This window comes from Callionymus lyra, chromosome 4 (genome assembly GCF_982586985.1).
Source record: "Callionymus lyra chromosome 4, fCalLyr1.hap1.1, whole genome shotgun sequence".
NCBI lineage: Eukaryota > Metazoa > Chordata > Actinopteri > Syngnathiformes > Callionymidae > Callionymus > Callionymus lyra.
In genome coordinates this window covers 1,340,261-1,362,558 of record NC_141821.1, presented here as the reverse complement: position 1 = coordinate 1,362,558, position 22,298 = coordinate 1,340,261, and the positions used below count along the sequence as shown (strand labels likewise).

General features: G+C 41.4%; 1 protein-coding gene across 1 annotated transcript in view; it reads right to left on the bottom strand.

Annotated features, from left to right (window-relative positions):
• Window positions 1–4,277: 4,277 nt before the first annotated feature.
• The window catches only part of tmx3b (thioredoxin related transmembrane protein 3b), a 58,679-nt gene continuing 40,658 nt past the window's right edge, over window positions 4,278–22,298 (bottom strand). Inside the window, exons 13-16 of the mRNA XM_087788426.1 lie at window positions 11,062–11,118; window positions 9,240–9,369; window positions 7,531–7,599; window positions 4,278–5,353 (exon numbers count right to left, since the gene is read on the bottom strand). Of these exons, the coding sequence (XP_087644552.1) occupies window positions 5,081–5,353; window positions 7,531–7,599; window positions 9,240–9,369; window positions 11,062–11,118 (529 nt within the window). The 3' untranslated portion in view covers window positions 4,278–5,080. The remainder of the gene's footprint in view (window positions 5,354–7,530; window positions 7,600–9,239; window positions 9,370–11,061; window positions 11,119–22,298) is intronic.

Here is a 22,298-nt window from a genome sequence, read left to right as displayed (position 1 = left end):
ATGTTGTTGTTGTTCATGTTGTTGTTGTGGTTCATGTTGTTGTTGTGGTTCATGTTGTGGTTCATGTTGTTGTTGTTCATGTTGTTGTGGTTCATGTTGTTGTTGTGGTTCATGTTGTTGTTGTTCATGTTGTTGTGGTTCATGTTGTTGTTGTGGTTCATGTTGTTGTTGTGGTTCATGTTGTTGTTGTGGTTCATGTTGTTGTGGTTCATGTTGTTGTTGTTCATGTTGTTGTGGTTCATGTTGTTGTTGTGGTTCATTTTCTTGTGGTTCATGTTGTTGTGGTTCATGTTGTTGTTGTTGTGGTTCATGTTGTTGTGTTTGTTGATGTTGTTGTCGTTCATGTTGTTGTTGTGGTTCATGTTGTTGTGGTTCATGTTGTTGTTGTTCATGTTGTTGTTGTGGTTCATGTTGTTGTTGTGGTTCATGTTGTTGTTGTGGTTCATGTTGTTGTTGTGGTTCATGTTGCTGTGGTTCATGTTCTTGTTGTGGTTCATGTTGTTGTTGTTGTGGTTCATGTTGTTGTGGTTCATGTTGTTGTTGTTGTGGTTCATGTTGTTGTGGTTCATGTTCTTGTTGTGGTTCATGTTGTTGTTCATGTTGTTTTTGTTGTGGTTCATGTTGTTGTTGTTGTGGTTCATGTTGTTGTTGTTGTGGTTCATTTTGTTGTGGTTCATGTTCTTGTTGTGGTTCATGTTGTTGTTGTTGTGGTTCAATGTTGTTGTTGTTGTGGTTCATGTTGTTGTGGTTCATGTTCTTGTTGTGGTTCATGTTGTTGTTGTTGTGGTTCATGTTGTTGTTGTTGTGGTTCATGTTGTTGTTGTTGTGGTTCATGTTGTTGTTGCTGTGGTTCATGTTGTTGTTCATGTTGATGTTGTTGTGGTTCATGTTGTTGTTGTTGTGGTTCATGTTCTTGTTGTGGTTCATGTTGTTGTTGTTGTGGTTCATGTTGTTGTTGTGGTTCATGTTGTTGTTGCTGTGGTTCATGTTGTTGTTCATGTTGTTGTTGTTGTGGTTCATGTTGTTGTTGTTGTGGTTCATGTTGTTGTTGTGGTTCATGTTGTTGTTGTTGTGGTTCATGTTGTTGTTGTTGTTGTGGTTCATGTTGTTGTTCATGTTGTTGTTGTTGTGGTTCATGTTGTTGTTGTTGTGGTTCATGTTGTTGTTGTGGTTCATGTTGTTGTTGTTGTTGTCGTCCGCTCGTCTACTCATGAACTTCCTGTGGTTCATCTTCACCTCTGGGTCAGTTTAGACCAAATAACCTCTAATTATGATCATCTCATGATTACATTATCGAGCAAATACAACACGGTCTCCGGGGGGAGTGTGTGTGTGTGTGTGTGTGTTTATTTGTGTGTGTGTGTGTGTGTATGTGTGCGTGCATGCATGTGTGTATGTGGGGGGGAGAGGGGGTGTCAGCAGAAGCAATTAAAAAGCCATCAGAGTCGGCAGAAAAGAAAACAGGAATTTCTTCGTTATTGACTGAGACTCCTGGATTAATACTACAAAAACTCGGGGAGTAATACTACGAAAACTCCTGGATTAATACTACGAAGACTCGTGGATTAATATTATGAAAACTCAGGGAGTAATACTACGAAAACTCATGGATTAATACTGCGAAGACTCGTGGAGTAATAATACGAAAACTGGTGGAGTAATACTATGTAGAATCGTGGAGTAATACTACGAAGACTTGGGGAGTAATATTACGAAGACTTGTGGATTAATACTACGAAGACTCGTGGAGTAATATTACGAAAACTCGGGGAGTAATACTACGAAAACTCGTGGAGTAATATTACGAAAACTCGCGGAGTAATACCACGAAAACTCGGGGATTAATACTACGAAGACTCGTGGAGTAATATTACGAAAACTGGTGGAGTAATACTATGTAGACTCGTGGAGTAATACTACGAAGACTCTGGGAGTAATACTACGAAGACTCGTGGAAAAATACTACTGACGTTCCGAAGTAATACTAGGAACACTAGTGGAGTAATACTATAAAGACTCGTGGAGTAATAATATAAAGACTCGTGGAGTAATACTATAAAGACTTGTGGATTAATACTATAAAGACTTGCGGAGTAATACTACAAAGACTCGTGGATTAATACTATTAAGACTCGCGGAGTAATACTACAAAGACTCGTGGAGTAATAACACAAAGACTCGTGGAGTAATACTACACAGACTAGTGTAGTAATGCTACAAAGACTCATGGAGTAATACTGTAAAGACTTGTGGAGTAATACTATAAAGACTCGTGGATTAATACTACAAAGACTCGTGGAGTAATACTACAAAGACTCATGGAGTAATACTACAAAGACTAGTGTAGTAATGCTACAAAGACTCATGGAGTAATACTGTAAAGACTCGTGGAGTAATACTACAAAGACTCGTGGAGTAATACATCAAAGACTCGTGGAGTAATACTACAAAGACTCATGGAGTAATACTACAAAGACTAGTGTAGTAATGCTACAAAGACTCATGGAGTAATACTGTAAAGACTCGTGGAGTAATACTACAAAGACTCGTGGAGTAATACATCAAAGACTCGTGGAGTAATACTACAAAGCCTATTGGAGTAATACTTTAAAGACTTGTGGAGTAATACTACAAAGCCTATTGGAGTAATACTATAAAGACTCGTGGAGTAATACTTTAAAGACTCGTGGAGTAATACTACAAAGACTCGTGGAATAATACTATTAAGACTCGCGGAGTAATACTACAAAGACTCGTGGAGTAATAACACAAAGACTCGTGGAGTAATACTACACAGACTAGTGTAGTAATGCTACAAAGACTCATGGAGTAATACTGTAAAGACTTGTGGAGTAATACTATAAAGACTCGTGGATTAATACTACAAAGACTCGTGGAGTAATACTACAAAGACTCGTGGAGTAATACTACAAAGACTAGTGTAGTAATGCTACAAAGACTCATGGAGTAATACTGTAAAGACTCGTGGAGTAATACTACAAAGACTCGTGGAGTAATACATCAAAGACTCGTGGAGTAATACTACAAAGCCTATTGGAGTAATACTTTAAAGACTTGTGGAGTAATACTACAAAGCCTATTGGAGTAATACTATAAAGACTCGTGGAGTAATACTTTAAAGACTCGTGGAGTGATACTACAAAGACTCGTGGAATAATACTATAAAGACTTGTGGAGTAATACTACAAAGCCTATTGGAGTAATACTATAAAGACTCGTGGAGTAATACTTTAAAGACTCGTGGAATAATACTATAAAGACTTGTGGAATAATACTACAAAGACTCGTGGAGTAATACTACAAAGACTCGTGGAGTAATACTACAAAGACTCGTGGAGTAATACTACAAAGACTTGTGGAGTAATACCATAAAGAGTTGTGGAGTAATACTACAAAGCCTATTGGAGTAATACTATAAAGACTCGTGGATAAATACTATAATGACTCGTGGAATAATGCTATAAAGACTTGTGGAATAATACTACAAAGACTCGTGGAGTAATACTACAAAGACTCGTGGAGTAATACTACAAAGACTCGTGGAGTAATACTACAAAGACTCGTGGAGTAATACTACAAAGACTCGTGGAGTAATACTATAAAGACTTGTTGAATAATACTACAAAGACTCGTGGAGTAATACTACAAAGACTCGTGGAGTAATACTACAAAGACTCGTGGAGTAATACTACAAAGACTCGTGGAGTAATACTACAAAGACTCGTGGAGTAATACTACAAAGACTCGTGGAGTAATACTACAAAGACTCGTGGAGTAATACTACAAAGACTCGTGGAGTAATACTACAAAGACTCGTGGAGTAATACTACAAAGACTCGTGGAGTAATACTACAAAGACTCACGAACAGAGAATCCTAAAGATCGCCGAGTCATCGAACTATTCCTGGAAACTGTCTCCGTCGTGCAGGAACATCTGGACGTTCTCACGAGTCACAGCTGAAGAACATGTTAGTCCATCATATATACTTTATTAGTCACATCACAATATTTTAGAAGTTTTAATCATTTTATTGGAATGTTGTTTTGAAGCACTTTATTGTTGTTCAATAATCATGTTGGTATAAAAGAGTAAACCAACAGAGCTCAGAGCTACTGATCTTCTTCTAGGTCGTCACATGATCGCCTGTGCGTCATACGATTGGCTGAAAGTTAGATCAGTAGCTCTGAGCTCTGTTGGCTCTGACTCTATTGTACCAACATTTATATATTAAATTTAAAGACTGAATTAATAAATATTGACACTGTGTGTGTGTGTGTGTGTGTGTGTGTGTGTGTGTGTGTGTGTGTGTGTGTGTGTGCGTGTGTGTGTGTGTGTGTGTGTGTGTGTGTGCGTGTGTGACGTTGGATTCTAGTTAGACTGACTTTATTAATCCCTCTGGAGATCTTCGGCAAATTAGGTTTCCAGTAATTACTTTGTTTTTCTGGAGATGAAATCTTGTTGATCATAACCACACCCACTCTGCTGTGATTGGTCAAGCATGGAGGTTCGTCACCGTGCGTCATCAATGGTGGACTCGTTGTATAAACAAAGCGTGATTACAGCTGGAGGAGGAGTGAAGCCATTATTACGTCATCATGGACTCTCGTAACCTCTCGTTCGTCCAGATTTCAGAGCAACTTTATAAAGTAATAATTAAAACATGGTCATGATGAGGAACATCTTGAAGAACTTTCACTACATGACACCAGAGTTGACCTTCTGCACTGAAAGACTTTCCTAAAGAAGCGAAGGAGACGAAGCTTCTGGTATTTCACAGGTTTAACATTTTTCCGTCAAGAAAAGAAGCAAATGTACAAGAAGACAAAAGTTTAATTTATGGCAGATTCTCCACTGGTCAGAAGACGAGCTGAAGGTCAGACACAGTCCAGACTATCGGAGGCGGAGACACAACATCCTGAACGACGGGTCAGCGAGTGAGAAACGAAGCAAACCTTCCACTCGTCAATATTTACGCTGCAGCCAGAGGTTCGTCCGACGAGGGCGAGATGAAAACCGACGCTCGCCGTCACTTCCTGTCACCGTTCTCCCGGCGGCGCCTCAATCCGTCTTCTTCTCCTCGGGATCCTTCTCTCCCGCGTCCTCCTCGTCTTCTTCGCCGCCCTCGGGCTCGCCGGCGCGTCTCCTCGGCTCGTCCTCCTCGTCCTCCTCGTCCTCCTCCTCGTCGGTCAGGCCGTCCCTCTTGAGGACGTCCATGTCCTCGGAGCCGTCGTCCGTCTCCGCCGTGCAGATGCCGTAACACATCAGGCTGATGACGCCCAGCGGCAGCCCGAACAGGAAGCAGCCGAGCAGCGGCGAGCTGCGGAACACCGACTGCAGGGGGCGACAACGCACAGGTGAGGCCGACAACGCACAGGTGAGGCCGACAACGCACAGGTGAGTCCGACAACGCACAGGTGAGGCCGACAACGCACAGGTGAGTCCGACAACGCACAGGTGAGTCCGACAACGCACAGGTGAGTCCGACAACGCACAGGTGAGTCCGACAACGCACAGGTGAGGCCGACAACGCACAGGTGAGTCCGACAACGCACAGGTGAGTCCGACAACGCACAGGTGAGGCCGACAACGCACAGGTGAGGCCGACAACGCACAGGTGAGTCCGACAACGCACAGGTGAGTCCGACAACGCACAGGTGAGTCCGACAACGCACAGGTGAGGCCGACAACGCACAGGTGAGTCCGACAACGCACAGGTGAGTCCGACAACGCACAGGTGAGTCCGACAACGCACAGGTGAGTCCGACAACGCACAGGTGAGTCCGACAACGCACAGGTGAGGCCGACAACGCACAGGTGAGGCCGACAACGCACAGGTGAGTCCGACAACGCACAGGTGAGTCCGACAACTCACAGGTGAGTCCGACAACGCACAGGTGAGTCCGACAACGCACAGGTGAGTCCGACAACGCACAGGTGAGTCCGACAACGCACAGGTGAGTCCGACAACGCACAGGTGAGTCCGACAACGCACAGGTGAGTCCGACAACGCACAGGTGAGTCCGACAACTCACAGGTGAGTCCGACAACTCACAGGTGAGTCCGACAACTCAGAGGTGAGTCCGACAACGCACAGGTGAGTCCGACGACACAACGTCATCGGATACTTTGACGGACAGGATCGAACTCACGACAAACTTAAAAAGGACTTAAAACGGACTTTTTACAGAACAACGTTTAAAAAATTGAATCGAGGAAAATTTGAGGAACGTGACGAAGACGGTCGTCGTCGCTCCACGATCCACGATACGACCTTGGATTCAGATTTGAGATCAAACTCAAATCAAGAAAGGATGCAACAGAATGTTCACGTGCACGAGAATGTTCACGTGCACGAGAATGTTCACGTGCACGAGAATGTTCACGTGCACGAGAATGTTCACGTGCACGAATCCAAGAACATCTGGTCAGAAGCAGGAAGTGATGTTTTGAATCACGAGACGACGTCACGTTTCAAACACACGGATGAAGACGACCTTGGATCGACGTGTTTAAGGTTCTCCTGGTTACATACGAGGAACGAGGCCCTGGACTTAATCTTCTTCTCACTCGTGGTAAACAAACAACAAAAAGAGTTTCTCCTCCTGACATCCATCTTCTCTTTCACTTCTTCTCCGTTTGATGCAGGAATATTTTCACTTCCTCATGAATATTTACTTTGATGAATCTTTGACTGTCGGAGCTGTTTCACCCGAGCTTCACCTGAGCTTCACCTGAGCTTCACCCGAGCTTCACCCGAGCTTCACCCGAGCTTCACCCGAGCTTCACCCGAGCTTCACCCGAGCTTCACCCGAGCTTCACCCGAGCTTCACCCGAGCTTCACCCGAGCTTCACCCGAGCTTCACCTGAGCTTCACCTGAGCTTCACCAGAGCTTCACCCGAGCTTCACCCGAGCTTCACCCGAGCTTCACCTGAGCTTCACCTGAGCTTCACCTGAGCTTCACCCGAGCTTCACCTGAGCTTCACCCGAGCTTCACCTGAGCTTCACCTGAGCTTCACCCGAGCTTCACCCGAGCTTCACCCGAGCTTCACCCGAGCTTCACCCGAGCTTCACCCGAGCTTCACCTGAGCTTCACCCGAGCTTCACCCGAGCTTCACCCGAGCTTCACCCGAGCTTCACCTGAGCTTCACCCGAGCTTCACCCGAGCTTCACCCGAGCTTCACCCGAGCTTCACCCGAGCTTCACCCGAGCTTCACCTGAGCTTCACCTGAGCTTCACCCGAGCTTCACCCGAGCTTCACCCGAGCTTCACCCGAGCTTCACCCGAGCTTCACCTGAGCTTCACCTGAGCTTCACCTGATTCTATTTTACCAACAATTTATATTGAATTTTTTTATATTGAAAAATTCCTTTAAGAATATTTTTTGTATTCAATTTTCCCTAAAAAAAATATATGTAATACTAGATTTCCATCCACATATACTCTTCTACTATCACAGTATAATGTCAGTATACGTGACAAAAACACACGAACAAACAACAAGACTCACCATGACGGTGGATTTAGCATCGAAGCCGATACGTTTGATCTTCTGGACGATTCCGTCGCCGCCGTACGCCTGGAGACACATTTTACGTCAATATTTAACATTGAAGGACAAATACAACTAAATAAAAATAATACTAGTTTATATTCCTCTGGTTTGAATCCTGATGTTTCTTATGTTTGCTGATGACATCCAGCTGTTGATCAGCTGATCAGAGGCTGAACTTAGTCAAGTGTTTAGAAATCAAACAATGAAAACACTTTGAAGCTAAATGTGGACAAAAGTCAAACTCTGGTGATTGTTGATGATAAAGTTCAGGGTCGAGTCAGAACTTGAGTGACTGATGTCAGTCAATCTGAGGAACCTGGTGTTTGATAAACGTCTCGAGTTCAACACTGAACAAAACTGACACAAACAAGTGAGAAAATAAACTTAAATGATGTCACAACATTATAATGTGTTTGTGTCGTTTACACTATTGTGTTTATTTTGTGTCTAAACCAGAAGGATGTGTTTCTGCAGTTCATACAAAACTCTTCTGAGCCGCTCTAGTAGAAGAACTCACATTTCTCCTTCAAACTCTTCACTGGCTGCTCTAGTAGAAGAACTCACATTTCTCCTTCAAACTCTTCTGAGCCGCTCTAGTAGAAGAACTCACATTTCTCCTTCAAACTCTTCACCAGTTTCTTTCAGGATCATTTTAAAATTCTGGTTCTTACTTTCATATCTATTCATGGTCAGACCTTCATGATCTGATCCATTGTGTTGAGGAAGTAGAAACAAGTCTTGTTGTGCGTTTGCTTTCATGTGGTCGATCCAGTCAACGATGGATCAGGTTCCACCAGAGACAAAGACCGGAGCAGGTGCTAGTGATCTCTTGGACGGGAACACGTGATGTCGGCGAGTGTCGGAGCGTGATTGATGAAGATCATTGATGAAGATCATTGATGAAGATCATTGACGAAGATCATTGATGAAGATCATTGATGAAGATCATTGATGAAGATCATTGACGAAGATCATTGATGAAGATCATTGATGAAGATCATTGATGAAGATCATTGATGAAGATCATTGATGAAGATCCTTGATGAAGATCATTGATGAAGATCATTGATGAAGATCATTGATGAAGATCATTGATGAAGATCATTGACGAAGATCATTGATGAAGATCATTGATGAAGATCATTGATGAAGATCATTGATGAAGATCATTGACGAAGATCATTGACGAAGATCATTGACGAAGATCATTGACGAAGATCATTGACGAAGATCATTGACGAAGATCATTGATGAAGATCATTGATGAAGATCATTGATGAAGATCATTGATGAAGATCATTGATGAAGATCATTGACGAAGATCATTGATGAAGATCATTGATGAAGATCATTGATGAAGATCATTGATGAAGATCATTGACGAAGATCATTGACGAAGATCATTGACGAAGATCATTGACGAAGATCATTGATGAAGATCATTGATGAAGATCATTGATGAAGATCATTGATGAAGATCATTGATGAAGATCATTGATGAAGAATCATTGATGAAGATCATTGATGAAGATCATTGATGAAGATCATTGATGAAGATCATTGATGAAGATCGTGTGGCAGAGAAAACAGACGGAGGACGAGTGAGGACGAGTGAGGACGAGTGAGGACGAGTGAGGACGAGTGAGGACGAGTGAGGCCGGTACCTGTGCGGAGCCGTTCAGAACCCCGGTGATGAACTGGACCAGCTGCTCGCTGCTCTGGATGGGCTCGCCGGGCAGGAAGTACTGCTCGTTGGAGGTGTTGAGGATGATGACGGACGGAACCGCCACCTCGCTGCGGAGACAGATGTCCACGTTTAAAACCCGGGTGAGGGATCTCAGCACATGTCTCTGAGAAGTTACACTGCAGTGAGGCAGATGGAGAGCCTCAGGGCTCAATCCTCGGACCGCTACGGATGATACTGTTGTCTGCACCGGTGACAAGCTTTGGTTTTCAAGTGAGAAAATAAACTTAAATGATGTCTTTTTTAACTTGAAGAACCGGATCTTATCATTACATCAACATGGAGGTCATTCTTCACCAGAGATGGAAAGAACGAGGTCGTAGCTCCAGTCGATAAATGTTTTTGCCCGAAGAGATTAACCTCGACAAGAAAATGAAACCTCAGAAAAATAAGTTTCTATTCCTTCTTTTTTAACTATTTTTTCTCTAAAAAAAAAGACTCAAATCATCTAAAGACACTTTATACGAGAAGAGAAAACTAGACAATCACAGTGACATCGATGAGGATCACTTTTAACAGGCAGAAACCTTAAGCCAACCGGACTCTGTATCATAGCAGGAGCTTTGTTTTGTTTTCTAGATGAAGAAAATATCGAATGTTTGATTGAACTACAGAACTGAGTGTTTCTCACCAAACGAGAGCTCAGGGTTGAACCATCGACACATTTTCATCTCAACTGGTTCTTTAAACTCTTGTTTTGTTGAAACTTAAAACCTTCAGACATTGGAGTCTTTGTAGATCCTGTAGATCCTGTAGATCCTGTAGATCCTGTAGATCCTGTAGATCCTGTAGATCCTGTAGATCCTGTAGATCCATGCAGGCTCAAAGGATGTGTATTTTTAATGTTTTAATTCATTATTTGAGAGAAAACACTTTTTCTTATTGTTGCAACTCTTTTAAACATGTTCTAGATGTTCATCAAGAACTTCTTCAGAACTTTCACCAACAGTCTCCAGAAGCTCCGACTGATCCCAGGTTTGTTTCTCTTGTGAAGAGTCGGCGTCAGAGTGTGACGATGAACAAGAACAAGGTCCCGTGAACCTGCTGAGTCTCTGGACCTGAGTCTCTGGACCCGAGCCTGACCCGCCTCAGCCCGGCTCAGGACCAGCGGCTCCAGCGATCATCTCGCCTCGAGAACACGTCCATCACAGAAGATGCAGTCATGAGGTCAATAAACTGAGAATGTTTGAGTCAAACATAGATATTCTTAATAAAATCAATAACAACTTTTATATTTACTTCTTCAATCTTTAAACTCATATACGTTTGATCACTTTTGTTCACTTTATCATCCATTTTCATTTACTAGTTGATTTAAAGTCAATTAAACAAATTATTATAAATAAAACCTTCTTTCTGTTCGTTCTACTTCTGCGTTCATGGTTCCTCCTCAGTGGTTAGAATAGATAGAAATATAGAGATATATATACAGATAATCTATACAGTGTTTTATTGGGTCGACCCGCCGACAAACTATGACAAAAACTGCCACTTATAGTCCGGAAGATACGGTTGACCTTGGCTCACATGAAGGTCCCGGCGTGTCAGGAGCAGAGACAGAAGTCTTCGAGTACATTAGAAGAAACAAGATCTGACCCTGGATCAGTGAATCCTGCAGCGATTCGTCTCCTTTCTCTCCGGAGCGACTTTAATCCACATCCGTCTGCGGAACCGACTCGTGGAAACCTTTCAACGGACGCCAGCAACATGAGGCATGCTGGGAAATAGAGAGATGGACTCACCTCATGATGAGGCTGTTGATGTAGTCGTTCCCGTCCATGTGTCCGAACTGGAAGTCTCTGCAGATCAAAGCGTCAGAAAACATCACAAGACAACAGTGTCTTTGGAAAAGTCGCATCAGACGAGGTCAAGGTCGTCAATCATTCTTATGAATGTCCGGCGTGTGTTTGACCAGAGTTCCTTTCATTGGTTACACACACACACACAGACACACACAGACACACACACACACATGCACAGACACGCACAGACACACACAGACTCACACACACACCTGCATACACACGCACACACACACACACACACATGCAGACACACACAGAAACACACACACTCCTGCATACACACGCACACACACACACACACACATGCAGACACACACAGAAACACACACACTCCTGCATACACACACACACACACACATGCACAGACACACACAGACACACACACACATGCACAGACACGCACAGACTCACACACACTCCTGCATACACACACACACGCACACGCACACACCTGCATACACACACACACACACACGCACACACACACACACACTCACACACACCTGCATACACGCACGCGCACACACACACACACCTGCATACACACACGCACACACGCACACACCTGCATACACACACACACACACACACCTGCATACACACACGCACACACACACACCTGCATACACACACACACACACACACACACACACACACCTACACACACACATACACCTGCATACACACACACACACACACACTCACACACACACTCACACACCTGCATACACACACGCACACCTGCATACACACACACACGCACACACCTGCATACACACACGCACACACACACACCTGCATACACACACACACGCACACACACACACACATGCACAGACACGCACAGACACACACAGACACACACATGCACAGACTCACACACACACCTGCATACACACGCACACACACACATGCACAGACACACACACACACGCACGCACACACACTCACACACTCAATTCATCAATTCATCATTTCATCAATTCATCATTTCATCATTTCATCAATTCATCATTTCATCAATTCATCATTTCATCATTTCATCATTTCATCAATTCATCATTTCATCAATTCATCATTTCATCAATTCATCATTTCATCAATTCATCATTTCATCAATTCATCAATTCATCATTTCATCAATTCATCATTTCATCAATTCATCATTTCATCATTTCATCAATTCATCAATTCATCATTTCATCAATTCATCATTTCATCATTTCATCAATTCATCATTTCATAAATTCATCATTTCATCATTTCATCAATTCATCAATTCATCATTTCATCATTTCATCAATTCATCATTTCATCTTTTAAACAGTGACGACCGTCAGCGAGGCCTTCTCTGCATAAACTTATTCAGAAAATACATTTCATTTTTTAAATAGAAATAAAAATAATTAAATGTATATATATATATATTTTTATGTTTTTTTTTTCATAAATATGTATTAAATTATTCCTCATAGTCTTTTCTCTGCATTTCATTTCTTTCCTCTTGTTACTTCATCCAATCATATTTGAGCAGCAGGTCATGTGTTACCGAGGCCTTCAGTCGCTTCAGAGCATGTTCATGGAGATCACCGAAGGATTGTGTGACCAATCAGATGAGAGTTAGTTATTAGATGTGTGTAGATGTGTGTAGATGTGTGTAGATGTGTGTAGATGTGTGTGGATGTGTGTAGATGTGTGTGGATGTGTGTAGATGTGTGTAGATGTGTGTAGATGTGTGTAGATGTGTGTAGATGTGTGTAGAAGTGTGTAGATGTGTGTAGATGTGTGTGGATGTGTGTAGATGTGTGTAGATGTGTGTAGATGTGTGTAGAAGTGTGTAGATGTGTGTAGATGTGTGTGGATGTGTGTAGATGTGTGTGGATGTGTGTGGATGTGTGTGGATGTGTGTGGATGTGTGTAGATGTGTGTAGATGTGTGTAGATGTGTGTAGATGTGTGTAGATGTGTGTAGATGTGTGTAGATGTGTGTAGATGTGTGTAGATGTGTGTATATGTGTGTATATGTGTGTATATGTTTGTATATGTGTGTAGATGTGTGTAGATGTGTGTAGATGTTTGTAGATGTGTGTAGATGTGTGTAGATGTGTGTATATGTGTGTATATGTGTGTAGATGTGTGTAGATGTGTGTAGATGTGTGTAGATGTGTGTAGATGTGTGTAGATGTGTGTAGATGTGTGTAGATGTGTGTAGATGTGTGTAGATGTGTGTAGATGTGTGTATATGTGTGTATATGTGTGTATATGTTTGTATATGTGTGTAGATGTGTGTAGATGTGTGTAGATGTTTGTAGATGTGTGTAGATGTGTGTAGATGTGTGTATATGTGTGTATATGTGTGTAGATGTGTGTAGATGTGTGTAGATGTGTGTAGATGTGTGTAGATGTGTGTAGATGTGTGTAGATGTGTGTAGATGTGTGTAGATGTGTGTAGATGTGTGTATATGTGTGTATATGTGTGTAGATGTGTGTAGATGTGTGTAGATGTGTGTAGATGTTTGTAGATGTGTGTAGATGTGTGTAGATGTGTGTAGATGTGTGTAGATGTGTGTATATGTTTGTATATGTTTGTAGATGTGTGTAGATGTGTGTAGATGTGTGTAGATGTGTGTAGATGTGTGTAGATGTGTGTATATGTGTGTATATGTGTGTATATGTGTGTAGATGTGTGTAGATGTGTGTAGATGTGTGTAGATGTGTGTAGATGTGTGTAGATGTGTGTAGATGTGTGTAGATGTGTGTAGATGTGTGTAGATGTGTGTAGATGCTTTGGAAGCTACGCTGGTCACAGCTTCAGTGATTCTGAACGTGTTGAGCTCGTCATGTGACACGTTCACGTCGTCTGATTGGACAGCACCGAGTCACATGGAGCTGAAACGTTGGTTCGGGTTCATTAAAAGTTTGTTTTTTTAACACACAATGGCTGAAGAGCTTGATCTGGTCACGGATGAACTTGCAAAGACATTTTCAAGAAGGATATTTCAAGAAAAGATGGACGTTGAAAGTTATGTTCACTCAGAGTCTTTCACGAGCTTCAAAGGATTAATTTATTTCCTCCATGAACTACGTGAGTAAATGTATTTTTTTCTAAATAATGTTGCTCTTTATGAGATCAATAGTTGTACTTGTGTGTGCGCGTGTGTGCGCATGTGTGCGCGTGTGTGTACGTGTGTTTTGGGGGGCGATGCAGAGTGTGTGGGTCGTGGCCATGGAAACCACACAGACTGTAGTGGGAGTGATATTTTGATATAATGATGTTCATTTGATGATAAACGTCTTATTGACTACAACAGTTCACGCTCAGATCCCTGTTGTGTGTAAAGAACCTAAAAGTAGTTCTTGAGACGTGGATTCATTCAAACGTACGTCACTGAAGGCCTGAGTGTGAAAGACACGACCATTTAAAAAATAATAAATCAGATGCTAAAGGGATTTATTTAGAGTCATTATGCCATAGAAGGTCATGTTTCTGGTCACACACACATTAATATGTTCCAAATATAATGTATTTTCTTCTCAACGTGACGAAGAATCTGACGACTGCAGGTGAAGTAAACAATTCTAATAGTGTCGACTTAAAACACTATTTATTCCACAGAGTTTATTGATCTTCCTCTGGGAAGTGACACACTTTTAAAAAGTTGTTTAGGTTTGTGTATCTGTGCTCCCTCGATCATTGTGTTACCATCTCTCGTGATTAAACATCGTTTGAATACTTCAGTGTATTTCCACAGTACTTCAAGTTTATTTGTCACTTAGTGAGGTTTTTTATCAGCATGTTAACTAATGAAACTAATGAAATGATCAACACATCACAGTGTGATTCACTCATCGTTATATTTATCCATAAATATAATCACAACACGCATCAATATTCAATGTAATGATTGAAAACAAAAATAACTTTCTTTGAAAAACAGTCTGGCTTTTAAATGTATGGTTTATATTTGAATAAACAGTGTATAAAATAAAGTAATTTGAATCTATAATTTCCGATAACATGCAAATATTCACCGTAAATTCTGTTACTTCACTATCACAACACCAGAGTCAAGTACTAGACAATACTACACATATATACTTGTTACTACACTATCACAACACCAGAGTCAAGTACTGGACAATACTACACATATATATTTGTTACTACAGTATCACAACACCAGAGTCAAGTACTGGACAATACTACACATATATATTTGTTACTACAGTATCACAACACCAGAGTCAAGTACTGGACAATACTACACATATATACTTGTTACTACACTATCACAACACCAGAGTCAAGTACTGGACAATACTACACATATATACTTGTTACTACACTATCACAACACCAGAGTCAAGTACTGGACAATACTACACATATATACTTGTTAATACAGTACCACAACACCAGAGTCAAGTACTGGACAATACTACACATATATATACTTGTTACTACACTATCACAACACCAGAGTCAAGTACTGGACAATACTACACATATATACTTGTTACTACACTATCACAACACCAGAGTCAAGTACTGGACAATACTACACATATATACTTGTTAATACAGTATCACAACACCAGAGTCAAGTACTGGACAATACTACACATATATATACTTGTTACTACACTATCACAACACCAGAGTCAAGTACTGGACAATACTACACATATATATTTGTTACTACAGTATCACAACACCAGAGTCAAGTACTGGACAATACTACACATATATACTTGTTACTATACTATCACAACACCAGAGTCAAGTACTGGACAATACTACACATATATATATATATGTTACTACACTATCACAACACCAGAGTCAAGTACTGGACAATACTACACATATATACTTGTTACTTCACTATCACAACACCAGAGTCAAGTACTCGACAATACTACACATATATATTTGTTACTACAGTATCACAACACCAGAGTCAAGTACTGGACAATACTACACATATATATTTGTTACTACAGTATCACAACACCAGAGTCAAGTACTGGACAATACTACACATATATACTTGTTACTATACTATCACAACACCAGAGTCAAGTACTGGACAATACTACACATATATATATATATGTTACTACACTATCACAACACCAGAGTCAAGTACTGGACAATACTACACATATATACTTGTTACTTCACTATCACAACACCAGAGTCAAGTACTCGACAATACTACACATATATATTTGTTACTACACTATCACAACACCAGAGTCAAGTACTGGACAATACTACACATATATATTTGTTACTACAGTATCACAACACCAGAGTCAAGTACTGGACAATACTACACATATATACTTGTTACTTCACTATCACAACACCAGAGTCAAGTACTCGACAATACTACACATATATATTTGTTACTACAGTATCACAACACCAGAGTCAAGTACTGGACAATACTACACATATATATTTGTTACTACAGTATCACAACACCAGAGTCAAGTACTGGACAATACTACACATATATACTTGTTACTATACTATCACAACACCAGAGTCAAGTACTGGACAATACTACACATATATATATATATGTTACTACACTATCACAACACCAGAGTCAAGTACTGGACAATACTACACATATATACTTGTTACTTCACTATCACAACACCAGAGTCAAGTACTCGACAATACTACACATATATATTTGTTACTACACTATCACAACACCAGAGTCAAGTACTGGACAATACTACACATATATATTTGTTACTACAGTATCACAACACCAGAGTCAAGTACTGGACAATACTACACATATATATTTGTTACTACAGTATCACAACACCAGAGTCAAGTACTGGACAATACTACACATATATACTTGTTACTACACTATCACAACACCAGAGTCAAGTACTGGACAATACTACACATATATACTTGTTACTACACTATCACAACACCAGAGTCAAGTACTGGACAATACTACACATATATACTTGTTACTACACTATCACAACACCAGAGTCAAGTACTGGACAATACTACGCATATATACTTGTTACTACACTATCACAACACCAGAGTCAAGTACTGGACAATACTACACATATATACTTGTTAATACAGTACCACAACACCAGAGTCAAGTACTGGACAATACTACACATATATATACTTGTTACTACACTATCACAACACCAGAGTCAAGTACTGGACAATACTACACATATATACTTGTTACTACACTATCACAACACCAGAGTCAAGTACTGGACAATACTACACATATATACTTGTTAATACAGTATCACAACACCAGAGTCAAGTACTCCACAATACTACACATATATACTTGTTACTACACTATCACAACACCAGAGTCAAGTACTCCACAATACTACACATATATACTTGTTACTATACTATCACAACACCAGAGTCAAGTACTGGACAATACTACACATATATATATATATATATGTTACTACACTATCACAACACCAGAGTCAAGTACTGGACAATACTACACATATATACTTGTTACTTCACTATCACAACACCAGAGTCAAGTACTCGACAATACTACACATATATATTTGTTACTACAGTATCACAGCACCAGAGTCAAGTACTGGACAATACTACACATATATATTTGTTACTACAGTATCACAACACCAGAGTCAAGTACTGGACAATACTACACATATATACTTGTTACTATACTATCACAACACCAGAGTCAAGTACTGGACAATACTACACATATATATATATATATGTTACTACACTATCACAACACCAGAGTCAAGTACTGGACAATACTACACATATATACTTGTTACTTCACTATCACAACACCAGAGTCAAGTACTCGACAATACTACACATATATATTTGTTACTACACTATCACAACACCAGAGTCAAGTACTGGACAATACTACACATATATACTTGTTACTTCACTATCACAACACCAGAGTCAAGTACTCGACAATACTACACATATATACTTGTTACTTCACTATCACAACACCAGAGTCAAGTACTCGACAATACTACACATATATATTTGTTACTACAGTATCACTGTATATCACAGAAGAACGTTTGGCTTTAGATTCAGGAACATTATCCATTAAACTAAGTGTAACATTATCTTGACTAAAGAGAAAGAATCTCATTTGCTTCTTTCTTATCAAACACGTCGACTAAGCTGTGACTTTATGATCCACGTGGACAGAAGATGTTCGTTTGTGTGTCTCTGCTCACACTGAAGGACTTCACTGCAAAACACCATCACAACAACAACAGACTTTTGTCAATATCAACATTCCCTGGAAACGATTGTCCTCGTGTCCAATTCAATCTGTCAGCAGGCCCAGTCCTGCAGTCTCTTCATCTCCACTGAGATCTAGATCCATGACACTCAGAGACCTTCATCTCCACTGAGATCTAGATCCATGACACTCAGAGACCTTCATCTCCACTGAGATCTAGATCCATGACACTCAGAGACCTTCATCTCCACTGAGATCTAGATCCATGACACTCAGAGACCTTCATCTCCACTGAGATCTAGATCCATGACACTCAGAGACCTTCATCTCCACTGAGATCTAGATCCATGACACTCAGAGACCTTCATCTCCACTGAGATCTAGATCCATGACACTCAAAGACCTTCATCTCCACTGAGATCTAGATCCATGACACTCAGAGACCTTCATCTCCACTGAGATCTAGATCCATGACACTCAGAGACCTTCATCTCCACTGAGATCTAGATCCATGACACTCAGAGACCTTCATCTCCACTGAGATCTAGATCCATGACACTCAGAGACCTTCATCTCCACTGAGATCTAGATCCATGACACTCAGAGACCTTCATCTCCACTGAGATCTAGATCCATGACACTCAGAGACCTTCATCTCCACTGAGATCTAGATCCATGACACTCAGAGACCTTCATCTCCACTGAGATCTAGATCCATGACACTCAGAGACCTTCATCTCCACTGAGATCTAGATCCATGACACTCAGAGACCTTCATCTCCACTGAGATCTAGATCCATGACACTCAAAGACCTTCATCTCCACTGAGATCTAGATCCATGACACTCAGAGACCTTCATCTCCACTGAGATCTAGATCCATGACACTCAGAGACCTTCATCTCCACTGAGATCTAGATCCATGACACTCAGAGACCTTCATCTCCACTGAGATCTAGATCCATGACACTCAGAGACCTTCATCTCCACTGAGATCTAGATCCATGACACTCAGAGACCTTCATCTCCACTGAGATCTAGATCCATGACACTCAGAGACCTTCATCTCCACGGAGATCTAGATCCATGACACTCAGAGACCTTCATCTCCACTGAGATCTAGATCCATGACACTCAGAGACCTTCATCTCCACTGAGATCTAGATCCATGACACTCAGAGACCTTCATCTCCACTGAGATCTAGATCCATGACACTCAGAGACCTTCATCTCCACTGAGATCTAGATCCATGACACTCAGAGACCTTCATCTCCACTGAGATCTAGATCCATGACACTCAGAGACCTTCATCTCCACTGAGATCTAGATCCATGACACTCAGAGACCTTCATCTCCACTGAGATCTAGATCCATGACACTCAGAGACCTTCATCTCCACTGAGATCTAGATCCATGACACTCAGAGACCTTCATCTCCACTGAGATCTAGATCCATGACACTCAGAGACCTTCATCTCCACTGAGATCTAGATCCATGACACTCAGAGACCTTCATCTCCACTGAGATCTAGATCCATGACACTCAGAGACCTTCATCTCCACTGAGATCTAGATCCATGACACTCAGAGACCTTCATCTCCACTGAGATCTAGATCCATGACACTCAAAGACCTTCATCTCCACTGAGATCTAGATCCATGACACTCAGAGACCTTCATCTCCACTGAGATCTAGATCCATGACACTCAGAGACCTTCATCTCCACTGAGATCTAGATCCATGACACTCAGAGACCTTCATCTCCACTGAGATCTAGATCCATGACACTCAGAGACCTTCATCTCCACTGAGATCTAGATCCATGACACTCAGAGACCTTCATCTCCACTGAGATCTAGATCCATGACACTCAGAGACCTTCATCTCCACGGAGATCTAGATCCATGACACTCAGAGACCTTCATCTCCACTGAGATCTAGATCCATGACACTCAGAGACCTTCATCTCCACTGAGATCTAGATCCATGACACTCAGAGACCTTCATCTCCACTGAGATCTAGATCCATGACACTCAGAGACCTTCATCTCCACTGAGATCTAGATCCATGACACTCAGAGACCTTCATCTCCACTGAGATCTAGATCCATGACACTCAGAGACCTTCATCTCCACTGAGATCTAGATCCATGACACTCAGAGACCTTCATCTCCACTGAGATCTAGATCCATGACACTCAGAGACCTTGGTTGGTTCTACAAGTCCTTTCTGTTGTGTGTCAATCTACCGTCCTCCTGGTCCTTGGTGACTTCTTATCTTGCATTATTCAAATACAATCTGTTCTTATTCTTGGAGACTTTAGTCACATCTTGCAATTTTGAGCAACATGTTTCTGAACCCACTCATCAAAAAGTGAGTTTCTACTCTTGGCCTGAACATCTCTAATGTATCTGTACATGATGTTCATCTGATCATTCTCTTGTTTGACCTTCATCCCTGAACCTCAGCCCTTGAAGGCATCAGAGTGGACTGAAGCTACTTCACCTCAGTCCAGACCTCCCACCGGTCCATGTTGAATGAAGTGACTAAAACGATCCTTCAGTAAAGACCTCCAGGGTTAGGCTGGAGGTCAGGAGGGTCTAAGAGTTCTTCAATGTTGTGATTCATCTTCTCACTCTGCTCGTATGTGATGGAACATACGTTCCTGAACTGTTCTCTGGTGCATCTTCCTGGTGTTCTGCTCTCATGAGGATCCACCGTAAGGCAGGAGGAGGAATTCAATTTCCTTCTCATTGTGCTTCGTCTCGGCGCTGTATTGACGGACGAGCAGGAGCTCCAGAGAGTCCAGAGGAGCCGGTGCCGGTGAAAGACTATGAAGCATCGACAAACCAGTTGAATTCATCTGCAGCGATACAAACGCCGGCTCCTCTGGGGACAAACAGACGTCTTTGTATCGACGACACGACGATGAAGAGACGCGAGTGAAGCGTGAACCACTGAGATCAGAAGCTCTGGTGTGACGTCGTGAGGGTTCTGGATGATGACATGAAGTTCAGTGGAGAAGGAATCATGAAAGAACAAGATGACGAGATGGTTGTTCGTCTGAGGCATCAAGATGTTAACATTGAATGTCTTGTTTAACGATTGAAGCGTTTGAAGCTCAGCTTTAGTATGTCGATTGAAAAGATAACTTTTACACTTTGACGTCATCAATTCACTACTAAAAAAATGGAGTTTTCCCAACTTCAACCTAATTTGCAATTTCCTGCAAATAAATAAATAGTAAACGCTAGAATTGTACTAGAAGAAGAACTTCTGTTTACAACGTCACTAAGATGGAGTCGTTCAGTGTAGAAAGTGTCCATCGATCCATACTTAGTTTTGTGTTTTAGTGACAATCTAGTGTGTATGGAGCACTAACTTTACATACTAAGAATTGAGACGCACTTACGCACTAAAAATACTAACTTTGAGTACACAAGTATGTGATTTAAGACACAGCAACCAGTGCCGAGCAAAACTCTACATTTTTACTAGAGACCTGCTCTTGAAACACTTCCCAGTAGATTCACACGTACACTCGTTTACATCCTCCAATCCAATCCAATTTTATTGAAGTGTCTTATCATAAAGTGATCTCAAGACACTTTACACTTGAAGTAAGACTAGAGTTGATTTAGGAAAAACAGATCGAGCAATCCAAGCCTCCAGACTGATGATGCCAGACTCGCGGTAGAACTAAATACAGATTAAAAATGTACTAACAAATGCAACGTTGGTGTGTTTCTTCACTGGGACCTTCATCTTACAGAAGTCAAGCACCGGCAGCTCCAGTCAAGATGGATGCTCGTCCGTCACTCATCAGCTCTTCAGCCGCGAGGGCTGAGCGGCGGCACGTGTTGTGAGGCAGCTGCCAACTCGCT